At 40.1% G+C, this 16,936-nt stretch overlaps 1 protein-coding gene across 1 annotated transcript; it reads right to left on the bottom strand.

Moving 5' to 3' along the window:
• Nucleotides 1-7,945: 7,945 nt before the first annotated feature.
• On the bottom strand, nt 7,946-14,082 carry LOC150038616 (uncharacterized). Its single transcript, XM_090313838.1, is given in 9 exon segments — nt 7,946-8,177; nt 8,319-8,758; nt 8,840-9,253; nt 9,372-9,486; nt 9,591-10,585; nt 10,945-11,261; nt 11,264-11,827; nt 11,992-12,916; nt 13,132-14,082. Coding segments are annotated over 9 exon segments (4,953 nt in total).
• Nucleotides 14,083-16,936: the final 2,854 nt, after the last annotated feature.

Genomic DNA, 16,936 nt, shown 5'->3' with positions numbered 1-16,936 from the left:
ACGAGACTTTAGAGCACAAACCCCAACACCCTCGTGCACGAGCTCGCCCACGCATGCCTGTGCGAGGAGTGTCATCCACCTGCGCACAACTTTGCGACCGTCCTGCACACTGACTACCCACACCGCCCATCAGCTTACACAATTCACCTAAAAAGCTGTATTCCTGGAAGTTAAACTTATTTTTGAGTAAGTTAAAGTGGGTAAGTCAAAATATTTAGTTTGAGGATAATTTTTAAAACCAAAATTGATTTATTCGAGAAACTGGGCTTATTTAGAATTTCCTTGAATTAAGTAGAATTCGAGAAAATGAGATCAGGAGCTGTTCGGGAAAACTGTAGGAAAAATCACAACAAAGATTTTGAGTAGTTCCTACTTTTATATTTTATGAATTTTGTTTATGTATGCTATTATGCTTATATATGTAAGGTTTGGAAATGGGCATAATTGGGAAATGTGTCTTCCTAGCTTCTGGGGTATTAATTCCATTATTGATTGGATTATGTTGTTTTGTTAGAATGATTGTTTTACCTTGATAACATGAATTGACAGGAAGTTGAGATTGTACCCATTGTTAGCATGTCTCAAAGCACGTCTAATAGGATATTGTCGACATGTGCACATTCGGCGGGCTAATGGGTACTGGAATTGTTTCCTCGAACTTGTCAATTGTTTTCTCAACTTGCATATTGGATGTAAACGAATTTACTTGGAAAATACATGATCATGTCAGGAGGAGTCAGTTACTAGATTGGGAAGGTTATTTGTTTGTGTTTTGTGATGTTTTCTTGAGTAATTTGTTTTCCAAAAATGAATTTTCAAGCAAACACATGATAATGCCAGGTGGAATTTGTTTTGTGATGTTCATCTTTATTGAGCAGGAATATACAGAGGCTAAAGTCATAGTATTTACAGAATGAATGAAGAAAATTGGTTTTCCAGTCACCATGGAAATTTCTGAATGTTCCTTCTGTGAAACCACCGATAGAAGATAAAGGAAAAACAATCAAACTCAACCTAAGTTCACTCTATACAAAGCAACATGATAGCAAGTTAGAAGCATAAAAATCGACCAAACCAACCGATAAATATGGATCGATTCGATATTCTAAAATTTAAACTTACAGTTGGGTTGAATTGATCAAAATATTGAGCTGAATGAGGGAAAAAAGAAATCGAAGAATATTGGCCCCATTTGTTAATCATTTCATTTTTTGTTTTTGTTTTTTTGAAAATTAAGCCTATTTCTTCCTCATTTCTTATAACGATTTGCATCTTCCTTTAAGTATAATGATTGAATTCTTAGCCAAATTCCAAAAACAAAAACAATTTTTAAAAACTACTTTTTCTAGTATTCAAATTTTGACTTTGTTTTTTAAACCATTGGTAAAAAATAGATAACAAATGAAGAAATTTTGAGGTGGAAATATTGTTATCAGGTTAATTTTCTTTAAAACAAAAATAAAAAATCAAATGGTTACCAAACATGGTCAAAGTTCTATACTGGAGTAATCCTTTTTAAACTTTCAAATTCCCGCATTTACCTTTATTAGTCACTGTTGCTTTCCAAATCAAAGTTCAATCATATTTAATAGTTGGAAATACCGAAGCAACGAATTCCAGAAATAGATAAAGGAACCTGCAGAAGTATAATAAAATTAACATATCCTTTCAATTCTAACGGCTTCTTCTTCAGTTTTCTTATGAATATCGGTTTGTAAGATAGATGGGCTTGCTTAAATTGATGGCTACAAAGTTCAAAATCAAGAAATCAGGTAACAGGAGGAAAAAAATGGCCATATATGATTGAGCAAGGTGAAATTTCTTCTCGACTTCAGGCACATTCCAATGCGACATTTGGTATTCGACCATTTTCTTCACTGCAGCTCCATCTTGGATGTGTGGGATGTGTGGAATTTAGCAAGGTGAATGGGTTTTATTTGGTAAGATCCATCTTATCTTATTTATTTGCTCAACTTCTCCCTCTTATCTTAATTGGGGTCCAGTATTGAAGAACTCTTTCTATGTTATCTTTTCTGGTTATGAACATATGTTAAAAGGAAAACGTTCTGTCAGTAGTCACAGTTTGAATCTAATCCAAACAACAGAAAATTGGAGGCAAATATGATAGAACCCAAAAATATTGAAAGATAAACAATAACAGAATCACAAAATAAATCAAGTGTTTGAGGTATTTGGACCCTCGCAATCTTAAGATACTCTAAAGCCCTAATTCATACTCCAAAATATTGTCTACCTCCCTCCTTATTCTATTTATAACCAACAAGTCTAACAAACTCTTTAACTAATTACTATTATACCTTTAATATCCCTCTAATACCATTCCTATCCCAATACTAATCAGCCTCAAGTGTGGTTTATGAAACTACAGAACTGTTGCCAGCTCTATCTTACTGTTTTGCCTGCATGATTCTTCCTGACATCTTCAAGAATTAGTTCTGGTTGCAAGGGCATCCCATCCTGCCAAAATACATTAATAAAAGAAATGACTAAAAAGATGAGAAAGTATGGTAACATGTAGTTTGCAATTAACTTGCAGATATAAGAACATGAACAAACATTTCATCAATTATGCAAAAGTATTTATAATCAGATGGCCAAAATATTGAATGTTCTAAATGTAATCGCCAACAAAATAATTTTCTTTCCACAACTGTGTATTATATTTATCATGGAGGAAAGTAAACTGAAATTATGGCCAAAATGTGTAAAAGGAATATTGATAGTGAAGGATAACTGTGATAAAATCTAACATGGGACAAGGTATAGCAACCAACATTAATGTCGGTTTAAAACCGACATTAAAGAGTTTTAATGTCGTTGACAACCAACATTAAAGATAGTGTTATAAAAGGTCTTTAATGTCGGTTTTAAACCGATATTGTACACCCTCTTTAATGTTGGTTTAAAACTGATATTAAAGACTTTTTATAACATTATCTTTAATGTTAGTTGCCAACCGACATTAAAACACTTTAATGTCGGTTTTAAACCGACATTGAAGCCCATAATCCATATGTTTTTTTTTCAATTATTGTCCTTTTTAAAATTTCGTTGTCGAATCCATTTTTATTGTCGGTAAAAAAGTTCAAAACAACATTATAATAATTTATCCACAAACAAGAATTGTTTTTATATATTAAGATCTCAACAAACACAAAAATTTAAATCTAAGTCTTGCTCACAAAGTACGAATGATAGTTAGCTCCCACAGAGAATAACAAAATTTATACTTACAAAGCAGTAGTTGGTTGCTTACATATCAAAAAATTCCCAAAATAAAATCTTAATTGCTTTTGTATATACAACTTAACTTTCAACAAACACAAAAAATTAACTAAAGATTGAGAAAGCTGGTTGTCTACTTTGGAGTGTCATTACTATCCCAAAAAATCTGTAAAGAAGACATGCTTGCTTAAGTATATAAAATCAAGAATAATTAAAAAATAAATGAATTATACTAAAAGAAATTACATGAAGTATGACAACTATATTTATACAAACTTACCAAAAGGAATGAATGCAAAACTTGCTATTCTTTTCTCTATTCTATGATGAAATTTGTCAAGTAATAAATTAATAAATATCTCAAGAACTAATATTAGATTCATCTGCTTCCTCGCACAGAACCGTGGGGATTCACACCTGTTTCACCCTCGTAAACCACCCAACTATCGACTAGGCTCAAACTCTATATGTACTATTTTTAATATATTACTAACCAAGAGTTAATTAAAATAGAACTAGAGCATATATATATATAGTACGTACCTTGCGACGGATTGTGAACAGAGGGTTGTCGGCGGCGTCCATAAGAAGGATCTCGCTCTTATTGCCTGCCGAATAGTTGTCCACTCTATAAACCAAATTACTGTCGATGTTAAACACGGTAAACCCCTCGCAGTTCGACAACATAGATTTTTTCCACACTGTGAGGACAATCTCGGTAGCATCGCTGCAAGAGGAAAAGGTGTGAATCCGAACGAGATCGATGGCGAGCAGCTACCAGCGATGTCGAGCTTAAGACGACATGGATGGCGGCAAGCAGCGATTCCTTGTGCAGCGGTCGTCGGTATTGGAGGTGGTCGGAGAGAAAAAGATGAGTAACTGGGTGTAAGGCTATGGAAAACGAAGAAGAAGATTGTGTGGTGGGACTTTGTACGCGTGAGGAAGAAATAAATTTAATTTCTTTTCATTGTAACCCTAATCCTTTCAATATATATAATTAAAAAATATGGATCTTTAATGTCAGTTTTAAACCGACATTGTAGCCTATCTTCAATGTTGGTTTAAAACCGACATTAAAGATTCGCTTTCTTTTAACCGACATTATACATCCGGTTTCACTTTTTCCAACCGATATTAAAGCCCAAAATTCTTGTAGTAAGAAACTCTTTTTTTTGAGATAGCTTCTGTCAACGGTTAAGAGAATATTGTGCGTTTATCCTTACCGTGATTACATATATCGGTTAAGAGAATATTGTGCGTTTATCCTTATCGTGATTATATATATCTTTGGAGCACCGAGTTAGTTATTATAGTCGGTGGTTAATATAGTCTGTAGATTACAATAGTCTATGGAAAAGAGGGGATGGGTAAAAGATAGTAGACACTGTAATAAAGAAAGATTTGAAATCCTAAACATTGAGTGGGTTATAATTACCCACCCACCAACTTTTAAGTTGGGAGCCTAAACAGCCCCTAAGAGTTCCTAATAGACTTGAAATACAAGCCACCAAACTATCACAACAATTGAATTATAGTAATACACAGCAAAACCCCGACAGATTTAAGTGCAAACCTCCTGATATCCAGTGAGTCAAAAATGGAAGGTTTGAAGATCATTGTCATCCTGGAACAACAGGAGATGGTCAGATCAACAGACACCATATAAAAACTTCTTCAGATGAACCCTCTGACTAATACTGTTAATATGACAAGAGGTTATCATATAGAACAGATTCTTCTACAATAGTATAATGTCCAGTAAAGTATATAATTAATTATCAACAAAGGACCTAAGACATTAAAAAATGATCTCACCTGATGCTTATGTCATAAGTTCTTGGGCATATGCTATCTTCAGAATCATGGACTACAAGATGAGTTGATTCCTGAGCTGCCTGTGTATACATATTTAGATGACAATCTCAGATACTTAATAAGCATCCCTTGCATATCAATGGTTGCATTGCAATTACAAACTTACAGGATGGAATTTGATAGATTTTTCCATATATGGATTTTTATCAACACCAAAGTATGAATGAATTACCGTAATAGGATTCTTCGTGTCCAGTTCCAGCAATTCTTTGGTTGAAAGCAAGTTATCTCCATCCTTAGACTCTGTTTATGGAAGGAAAAAAATAGAACAACAATTTTAAAATGTATTTAAGATGGAAAAATTAGAAGAAATCAGCACAGATGTGAAACATGATAAATTTATGTAGCAGAACACTTGGATCCCCATGAATCCGAGCCAATCATCATCCTCACCATCACTACCAGCAATCACATATTCTTCTTCATAAGAGAAAGCCCTTCGCAGACAAGGAACTGAAAAGAAGCACAAGATTAGTGGCCACTCTCTATATAATATTGTTTTTCTTCAGAAAAAAAAACATCTTCAAAATTTAGTGTTCTACTAAGAATTCAAGTTAAGATGAATTAATAGTCTTCTATTTCATCATCTCTAACTCCAGTCACGTTTAAGAAAAGAAAAGGTTCTTGCTAATTCGAATGAAACGGAACAATCTAGCAACCAATAATGAGTTCTTGGCTAGTGTGGATGTAACAACCCGACCCCTTAGGACTTAGGTAAGGCCGTTACTAAAATAAATGCATGCAAAGAATTTAAAACGACGCTCAGTCATTTGAAATAAATGCTAATTAAAATCAAGAGAAGTTCAAAAGACATTTATTAAATGCAAGTGTTAAAAGCAATAATAGGGTACCCATAAATCATAAAGGTTAATAAGTACACATGAAAAACAATTCTTAATAATAAGTTTCAAACATCAAAACTAAACGTTTAGGGAAACAAAAAAAAACAAAAAAAAAAAAAACTTTAAATCTCATGATGCAGAAGCATAAAGACTAGTCCCAGTGGCTCGATCATGAATTCCGCTGCGCCATCGCCGGTGCATCTCTACCCTTACCTGAAACATCAACATAAGAAAGAATGAGTATAAAATACTCAGTAAGTAACCCCACCACTAGGGTCAGGCTAGACATCTATGTCCTCTAGATACCCACATATGGCACATAAATACATGTAACATATAAGAGACTGAGTCCTATCCTATTGTAGTTAAGTATGCCCACAAAACTGGTGAATCCCGAAGGAAACAAAAAACTGGTGAATCCCGAAGGAAACACAAAACTGGTGAATCCCGAAGGAAACACAAACTAGTGAATCCCGAAGGAAACACAAAACTAGTGAGCATCTAACTAATCAATGAGGATATTCACACAGTCCTAACGTGCTAAGATTCAACATTGTACGGTTCTAAAGCATACATAAAATTTTTAATACCATGGTTGCATCACATACCCATAATTCTTAACATATTATACATCATCCATGTATAACTTATATCATAAATCCACAACATACAAGTATGCCTCAACGCCAGCAGATCAGACATCGACATATGAAAACACATACTATCACATACTAACGATCAAGCACTTAGGTGTATATGTACATAAATCAGAATTTGTGCCAAAACATACTTTGACTCAAGTTATACTGTTAATCAACAATGCTAATATTTACCATAACATACACTTATCATGCTAGCATACAACTAGAGCCTGACCCGTGGGCAGTTCCAGTGATAAGATTACTTACCTCGAGTCGATACTCTACAGATAAAAATTTTAGAGCACCAAACTATGACGGCAATCCAAAGTAGCGGTCCTACCAACAAAACAACTCTCAAATTTCAGTTGAAGCCATAATTGTAAGACTTTAGGTCCAAGTCCAAACTATCAAGAACTTACTCAAAGGAAGAAAAACACTTCCACCTTCCACGATGGTGCCTCCTTTGACTTCTAAACTCCCTGACGACTTAAGCTTGAAACGAAATTCAATAAAGACGAGTCATAAAACTGAACACAATAATAATGGCCAAGAGAACGAAACGAACCGACACAACCTTACCCCAATAAATCTGACAAAGACCAAAACAGACCCGACGTGGCAGGGCAACGTCAATCGGTAACGAAACGGCTAGGGTGGCGGACGCAGGGGAGCTGGATCCGAGACGTTGGTCGGAGGCGGCGTGACTTGACCGGTTGGCGAGAACCGTCGTGAGCGAAGGGCGAGGAAAGCAGTGCGGTCAAATCTAAGAATGGGCGGCACACGCGCGGCTAGGTCTAAGACGACGATCAGAGGTGGCGCGGCTTGACCGGTTGGCGAGACGAGAGCGACGGGTGAGGGTTACCGAGAGAGAAAGAGATGCGAGCGGCTGGGATTCGTGACTAGCGGCGGACGAGCGAGGCGACTGTGAGGAGCGGCTGTGAGGAAGATGGGGGGTGCCCTTTTTATTTTTTATTTTTTAAAAACTAATAGTAATAATAATAATAATAGTAATAATAATAATAAAAAAGGAAAATAGTATATTTCTAATTAAATCTTTTCCTTGACCCACTTTATACTATTTAATCACTTTCCTTTTTCCAAAAATAATTAATTCCTGCCATAACTTTTTAAATTGCATTTGAAAATTGAAAAAAATTGTGAATAAATTCCAAGACAACACTTAAATCCTTGCATTCATACTTTACATTCAGAATTTCAAACATGCCCTTCAACTAAGGACAATTATTGAAAAGGGAAAAAGTTTTACATTAATAATAAATAAATAAAAAGGTGTGGGGTGTTACATTCTTCCCCCCTCAAAGAACTTTCGTCCTCGAAAGTTCATCCTTGAAATAGCTCCGGGTACTGGGCCTTCATCTCATCCTCTCGCTCCCAGGTGGCTTCCCTAAACTGGTGGTTCTGCCACAGAACTTTCACAAAAGTAATTTCCCGACAGCACAATGTCTTTACTTCTCTGGCAAGAATCTCTATGGGCCTCTTCTCGTAGCTCAAGTTATCATTTAACTGCAAGGGCTCGTAGTCAACTACATAGGATGGGTCTACCACGTACTTCCTTAGCATCGAAACATGGAAGACATTATGAACTGAAGACAATGTTGAGGGCAAAGTCAAATGGTAAGCTACAGGGCCAACTCGTTCCAGGACCTCGAAAGGTCCAATGAATCTCGGACTCAACTTTCCCTTCCTGCCAAACCTCAGAATACCCTTCATGGGTGCCACCTTTAAGAACACTTTCACCCCGGTCTCAAATTCCAGGTTCTTATGTCTTACATCGGCATAGCTCTTCTGTCTGCTCTGGGCTGTCTGCATACGAGCCCTGATCTTCTGTATGGCCTCATTTGTGGTCTGCACCAATTCAGGTCCTAACAATCTCCTCTCTTCTACCTCATCCCAATACACAGGGGATCTGCAACTCTTCCCATATAGGGCTTCAAAGGGTGACATCCCAATAGTGGACTGGTAGCTGTTATTGTACGCAAACTCCATTAAGTGCAAGTGAGCATCCCAACTTCCGGAAAACTCTATGGCACAGGCACACAACATGTCTTCCAGTATCTGATTCAATCTCTCTGTCTGCCCATCAGTCTGAGGGTGAAACGCTGTACTGAAGTTTAACCGGGTTCTCAATGCAGCCTAGAGACTCTTCCAGAAGTTAGACGTGAAACGAGGGTCTCTTTCCGACATAATGGACACGAGTACTCCATGCAATCTTACCACTTCCTTCATGTATATCTGTGCCCACTTATTCACTGAAAAGGTGGACTTTCCAGGTATGAAATGTGCTAGCTTCGTAAGTCTGTCTACAACGACCCATATCACAGTGAAACCTTTAACTGTTCGAGGCAACCCCACGATGAAGTCCATAGACACATGCTCCCACTTCCATTTTGGTACATTTAACGATTGTAACAAGCCTACTGGCCTCTGCCTCAGGGCTTTCACCTGCTGGCACACCAAACACTTACTGACGAACTCCGCAACCTCTCTTTTCATATCATTCCACCAATAGTAACGTTTCAGATCCTGGTACATCTTGGTGCTGCTGGGGTGGATCGAGAATAGGGAACTATGAGCCTTTGACAACTGCACATCCTTAATGTCACTAACCACCGGCACGCACAAACGCCCCTGATAAAGGAGGCCGCCTTCTGCTAACACAGAGAATTCTCTATCCTGGCCTGACTCCACTCTACGAACTCTCTCCTCCAAGTAAGGGTCGTCTCACTGCGCATCAATAATCTTCTGCCTTAGGCTTGGCTGTACCGACAACTGTGCTAACTGTGTCGCGACCTTCCCCACTACTACTGCAATTTCTGCCCTCTCCAGTTCCCTGGATAGGTGAGTCTGTCCGGTGATGAGAGCTGCAGAATGGGCCACCTTTTTTCTTAAAGCATCTGCCACTACGTTTGCTTTCCCCGAGTGGTACAAAATTTCACAGTCATAATCCTTTACTAGTTCCAACTACCTTCGTTGCCTCATGTTTAGCTCCTTCTGAGTGAAAAGATACTTCAAACTCTTGTGGTCGGTGAAGATCTGTATCTTTTCTCCATACAAGTACTGTCTCCAAAACTTAAGGGCAAAAACCACCGTTGCTAACTCCAAGTCATGCGTGGGATAATTCTGTTCGTGCTTCTTCAGCTGACGTGAAGTGTAAGCAACTACTCTACTCTGCTGCATCAATACGCATCCCAACCCCTTCTTGGATGTATCACTGAAAATGATGAAACCACCTGATCCGTCTGGTACTGTGAGAACTGGGGCTGAAACCAATCTCTGCTTGAGGTCCTGAAAACTGCTTTCACAAGCCTCATTCCAAATAAATGTTGCCCCATTCTGAGTCAACTGAGTTAATGGGGCGGCTATGCGAGAGAAATCCTTCACGAACCATCTGTAGTAGCCTGCTAACCCCAGGAAGCTGTGCACCTCACTGACCGTGGTTGGATGATCCCAACCCATAACTGCCTCCACCTTTGCAGGATCCACTGAGACACCTTCCTTGGATACCACACGTCCTAGAAAGGACACCTGCTTCAACCAAAATTCACATTTAGAAAACTTAGCATATAGCTTATTGGCCCTCAATGTCTCTAAAACTCTCCGCAAATGCTCCCCATGCTCGGCCTCTGTCTTGGAATAAATCAAAATATCATCAATAAAAACAATCACGAAGGTGTCGAGGAATTCCTTGAACACCCTATTCATCAGATCCATGAACACTGTTGGTTCATTCGTTAGGCCGAATGACATCACTATGAACTCATAATGTCCATACCTCGAACGAAAGGCTGTCTTGGGTATGTCACTGTCCTTTATCCTCAGCTGGTGGTACCCTGACCGGAGGTCAATCTTAGAGAATACCGTAGCTCCCTGTAACTGGTCAAGCAAGTCATCGATCCCGGGAAGGGGATATTTGTTCTTGACAGTCACCTTGTTCAGCTCTCTGTAATCGATGCACAGCCGAACAAATAATTCGAAATACTTCGACTTTTTTAGAACAGGTCCGAGTCAAATAGTATTGATTCGAAGCACCTCTTTTTACACTATTTCGGAATAGTGAATCTGCCAAGAAGTGCGTCAGAGACTTGAGACTGCATCATGGACCCCTTCCTTTCTATTGTTGCCAGCGCTTTCCGGGCCATCCCGCCTCTTGACCGAAGCGCCAATCCACCTCACACTCCCCCCTTCTCTAATGCGCATATTGAGACTAAGCAATTCGACGATGAAGGATAATGTGACTGAGGAAACCACTATTGCAGCTTTCAATGTTCACAGCTTGAGAAAAACAGAAGACCCGATACAATATAGGGGCATCGAAAGCGTAACGATCCATCCTTCTTTTTCACAAACAAAACAGGTGCACCTCATGGTGACACACTAGGGCGAATGAAACCCTTGTCCAACAAATTCTGCAATTGGACCTTCAGTTCCTTCAACTCTGCCGGAGCCATCCTGTACGGGGCCCTCGAAATAGGGGTTGTGCCTGGCTCTAATTCAATGGAAAAATCTTTCTCCCGCTACGGGGGCACTCCGGGAAGGTCTTCTGGAAACACATCTGGAAAATCCCTCACTACTGGCTCTAAAGTCAAGGTAACTCCGTTCTCCCTGGTGTCTACCACACTATCCATAAGCCCCAGGCTCCTTGGTCGAATAGCCTACTGGCCTTCAATGCGGATATCACCTTGGGTAAGACTATGGTCTCAACCTCTTTAAACTTAAAACTAGCTCCTGTAGGAGGCTTAAAGATAACCTCCTTACGAGAGAAATCTATGCTGGCATGGTTATCTGCTAACCAATCCATGCCTAATATAACATCAAAATCGCGCATATCTAAAATTATCAGGGTTACATCTAATGCGCGGTTGGTTACCTCTACCTGACCTGCCTTTATCTTTTCTGTAGCTAACATGATCTCTCCTGAGAGAGTGGAAATAGACAATGCAAATGGCAACAGTTCTGAGTCTAACATGGTGTGTCTCACAAATATAGCATATATAAACGAGTGCGAAGAACCAGAGTCAAATAAAACAAGAGCATGGTGTCCCAAAATGGGAAGTGTACCTGTCATCACGATGCCTGACTTCTCGGCCTCATGCCGAATGGTGGAAAATACCTTTCCCTGCTGTTGCTGGCGGTTCAGGCCTCCCTGGAACGATCCTACAGGCTGGCTTTTGTGCTCAGGCGCATTCTTCCTTGGGCATCTATCTGCCATATGTACCTTCTGGCCACAACGAAAACAATTCCTAGAGCCGGCTAAACAACGTCCCTAGTGTTGCTTACCGCAAGTGGTGCATATCTATCCTCCCTGCCATTCCCAGCCTGGGTACTCTGTTGTCCCCACTGACGTGGAGCATGCACTGTGTTCTAACCCCTCTGCTGATGTTCAAGAGTCCTATGCTCAGCCTTCCTTTTCTGCCCTGCAGAGGTCCCAATCCCGAGTGACCTCCTGTATTCCTCTCCTCTCTGGGAGTCGGCATCAATCCTCACAGCGGCTCGCAGTGCTGCGACATAAGTCTGGAGATCCAAGGCATGCACCATCCCTCGCAACCCGCTCCTCAGGCCCTGGATAAATCTTTCGATCCTTGCTGCCTCGGTGGCCACTAGCTTAGGGGCAAACTGAGACAGCTTATCGAATTCTTGCTCGTACTCCTCCACTGACATAACGCCCTGCTTCAGGTTCAAGAATTCTGCCTGCTTGTTGTATCGGGTGTTGGCCGAAAAGTACTTCTCATAAAAACGTTCCTTGAATTGTTCCCAGGTTGCAAGGTCACCTCCAATATCGATCATCTTTTCTGCCGAACGCCACCAGATTGTCGCGTTACCAGTCAGCATGAAGACTGCGCATTGCAGTTTGTGCTCTTCCGGGCACCTCATAAAACGAAAAATTTTCTCAATGGATGACAACCACAGCTCTGCCTTGGTGGGGTCTCCTAACGATCCATCAAAGGGGCGAGGGTCATACTTCCGAAAATCCCTTAAATGTTTGGCCTCGAGAGACAGGCTCTGTGTGTCCTTGTCCTGCGGATAGGTTTGTCGTAACGACTCGGGTGGCACTAGTTCCTTCTGAGCCTGAGTCTGAGCAAGCTGTCCTACCATCGTGCTACGGATCAGTTCCTGCAGCTTCCCCATCAGAGCAGTTGCAACAGCTTCACTAATTCGGGCTTCCATTGCCTTTTCATCCACTTGGGTCGTAGGCGGAATTGACGCCGCCGGAGCAGTTTGATTACTCCCCTCTCTTTCTGCTGGTATTTCTTCTCTAACTGCTTTCCTTGTTCTGCGTTTAGGTGCCATGTCCTATCATAAATTCGTATGTTAGCTAACTATTTCTGGGCCTCTCTCAGACATCATGCGTTTAAAACACTACATCACTATCCTCACATACACATGGAAACTTTCGTTAATAGAACGTACCTGGCGATGACGAGGAATTTGTTACTGGCCACAGAGACTATCTAAACTTACATAGTAAGTCAATCTACAGAACCCAAAACACGGGCTCTGATACCAACTGTAACCAACACGGGCACTATGTTCTGACCCCTCTGCTGATGTTCAAGGGTCCTATGCTCAGCCTTCCTTTTCTGCCCTGCAGAGGTCCCAATCCTGAGTGACCTCTTGTATTCCTCTCCCCCCTGGGAGTCGGCATCAATCCTCACAGCGGCTCGCAGTGCGGCGGCATAAGTCTGGAGATCCAAGGCATGCACCATCCCTCGCAACCCACTCCTTAGGCCCTGGATAAATCTCTCGGTTCTTCCTGCCTCGGTGGCCACTATCTCAGGGGAAAACTGAGACAGCTTATAGAATTCTTGCTCGTACTCCTCCACTGACATAACGCCCTGTTTCAAGTTCAAGAATTCTGCCTGCTTGTTGTATCGGGTGTTGGTCGAAAAGTACTTCTCATAAAAACGTTCCTTGAACTGTTCCCAGGTTGCAAGGTAACCTTCAATATCGATCATCTTTTCTGCCGAACGCCACCAGATTGCCGCGTTACCAGTCAGCATGAAGACTGCGCATTGCAGTTTGTGCTCTTCCGGGCACCTCATAAAACGAAAAATTTTCTCAATGGATGACAACCACAGCTTTGCCTTGGTGGGGTCTCCTAACGATCCATCAAAGGGGCGAGGGTCATACTTCTGGAAATCCCTTAAATGTTTGGCCTCGAGAGACAGGCTCTGTGTGTCCTTGTCCTGCAGACAGGTTTGTCGTAACAGCTCGGGTGGCACTAGTTCCTCCTGAGCCTGAGTCTGGGCAAGCTGTCCTGCCATCGTGCTATGGATCAGTTCCTGCAGCTTCCCCATCAGAGCAGTTGCAACAGCTTCACTAATTCGAGCTTCCATTGCCTTTTCATCCACTTGGGTAGTAGGCGAAATTGACGCCGCCGAAGCAGTTTGATTACTCCCCTCTCTTTCTGCTGGTATTTCTTCTCTAACTACTTTTCTTGTTCTACGTTTAGGTGTCATGTCCTATCATAAATTCGTATGTTAGCTAACTATTTCTGGGCCTCTCTCAGACATCATGCGTTTAAACCACTACATCACTATCCTCGCATACACATGGAAACTTTCGTTAATAGAACGTACCTGGCAATGACGAGGAATTTGTTACTGGCCACAGGGACTATCTAGACTTATATAGTAAGTCAGTCTACAGAACCCAAAACACAGGCTCCGATACCAACTGTAACGACCCGACCCCTTAAGACTTAGGTAAGGGCGTTACTAAAATAAATGCATGCAAAGAATTTAAAACGACGCTCAGTCATCTGAAGGAAACACAAACTGGTGAATCCCGAAGGAAACACAAACTAGTGAATCCCGAAGGAAACACAAAACTAGTGAGCATCTAACTAATCAATGAGGATATTCACACAGTCCTAACGTGCTAAGATTCAACATTGTACGGTTCTAAAGCATACATAAAATTTTTAATACCATGGTTGCATCACATACCCATAATTCTTAACATATTATACATCATCCATGTATAACTTATATCATAAATCCACAACATACAAGTATGCCTCAACGCCAGCAGATCAGACATCGACATATGAAAACACATACTATCACATACTAACGATCAAGCACTTAGGTGTATATGTACATAAATCAGAATTTGTGCCAAAACATACTTTGACTCAAGTTATACTGTTAATCAACAATGCTAATATTTACCATAACATACACTTATCATGCTAGCATACAACTAGAGCCTGACCCGTGGGCAGTTCCAGTGATAAGATTACTTACCTCGAGTCGATACTCTACAGATAAAAATTTTAGAGCACCAAACTATGACGGCAATCCAAAGTAGCGGTCCTACCAACAAAACAACTCTCAAATTTCAGTTGAAGCCATAATTGTAAGACTTCAGGTCCAAGTCCAAACTATCAAGAACTTACTCAAAAGAAGAAAAACATTTCCACCTTCCACGAGGTGCCTCCTTTGACTTCCAAACTCCCTGACGACTTAAGCTTGAAACGAAATTCGATAAAGACGAGTCATAACACTGAACACAATAATAATGGCTAAGAGAACGAAACGAACCGACACAACCTTACCCCAATAGATTTGACGAAGACCAAAACGGACTCGACGTGGCAGGGCGACGTCAGTTGGTAGCGAAGCGGCTAGAGTGGCGGACGCGGGAGAGCTGGATCCGAGATGTCGGTCGGAGGCGGCGTGACTTAACCGGTTGGCGAGAACCGTCATGAGCGAAGGGTGAGGGAAGCAGTATAGTCAAATCTGAGAACGGGCGGCACGTGCGTGGCTAGGTCTGAGACGGCGATCGGAGGTGGCGCGGCTTGACCGATTGGCGAGACGGGAGCAACGGGCAAGGGTTGCCTAGAGAGAAAGAGATGCGAGCGGCTGGGATTCGTTACTGGCAGCGGACGAACGAGGCGGCTGTGAGGAAGATGGGGGGTGCCCTTTTTATTTTTTTAAAAAAAAACTAATAATAATAAAAAAAAAAAAAGGAAAATAGTATATTTCTAATTAAATCCTTTCGTTGACCTACTTTATACTATTTAATCCCTTTCCTTTTTCCAAAAATAATTAATTCCTACCATAACTTTTTAAATTACATTTGAAAATTGAAAAAAATTGTGAATAAATTCCACGACAACACTTAAATCCTTGCATTCATACTTTACATTCAGAATTTCAAACATGTTCTTCAACTAAGGACAATTACTGAAAAGAGAAAAAATTTTACTTTAATAATAAATAATTAAAAAGGTGTGGGGGTGTTACAGTGATGCAACTTATGGGAAGTATTTCAATTTTAGTAACAACGAGGTGGGTTTCTGTTGATTCTTGAAGAATTAAAGAATATACTATTACGCAAGATAACTTCATTTTGTCACCAATTACCGAGGCTAATCACAAGTATAACCCTAATACAAAACTTTTGATCTTTAAATACTGTAAGTGCGATTCAAAACCATTAAATTGGGAACATCACCCAGTTTGACCGAAATGGATAGAACAGCAAAAAAGATAATCCAACCGACCATTTCTAAAAGAAAAAGAAAAAGAAAAAAAAACTGTTTGTTAGATGGTTGTTGGAGGAGAAATTTCGGACCAACCACGGAGCGCTACATCATTTGCTAAATTAATGACGGAATTCTTTAAATTTGTGACGTGTTTTGGTTGCATACGTAGTAAAATTAATTTTAACCAATTTGATGTTATAATTTGAATATTAGCCCAAAATAGGTATAAGTCCAATTAATTGGATTTAAAGACCAGACTCAAGTCCAATTAATTATGCTCAAAGGCCCAAGTCCTGCTTCTAAACAACATCAAGCAAACGTACACATTCAACCGAGAGAGAATCAGAGATCAAGTAGTAGAGATCGAACCACATCGCATCAAAAGTCGATCTTCAAAATCAACGAGCCCAAAGGTTGATCACCTAAGAAGATCAACATTGTTCAAGAAAATCAACCAGCTTAAGATTATAATTTATTTTGAAAATATCAAAATACTATATATTAAAAATTGTATCCACTTTCCACAAAATTAATACAAATACAAAGTTTAAATTCCACGAAATAACTTTCTATTGAAATCTCCTATGAGCAATGGTAAATACGACTTCTGTTTGATCAAATCACCAGATTCCCTAAAAATCGAATGAACCAGTGTTCAGAAAGTTTCGTTGAAAAAAGAAACTATAATAGACAGAATCACGTTGTTCGTAAGAAGTTGTAGGGAAACATATAAGAAACGCAAGAATACGAAGACCAAGAGCATTTTGCGACAAGAAAATCGCCGGCGGTAACGAAATCGGAGACGGTGAAGATGATGATTC

The sequence above is a fragment of the Benincasa hispida genome, chromosome 1 (assembly GCF_027475165.1).
Source record: "Benincasa hispida cultivar pf3 chromosome 1, pf3_genome.v1.1, whole genome shotgun sequence".
In the NCBI taxonomy this organism is placed as follows: domain Eukaryota; kingdom Viridiplantae; phylum Streptophyta; class Magnoliopsida; order Cucurbitales; family Cucurbitaceae; genus Benincasa; species Benincasa hispida.
Note: the sequence above shows the minus strand (reverse complement) of the source record. Positions and strands in the feature narration are given on the sequence as shown.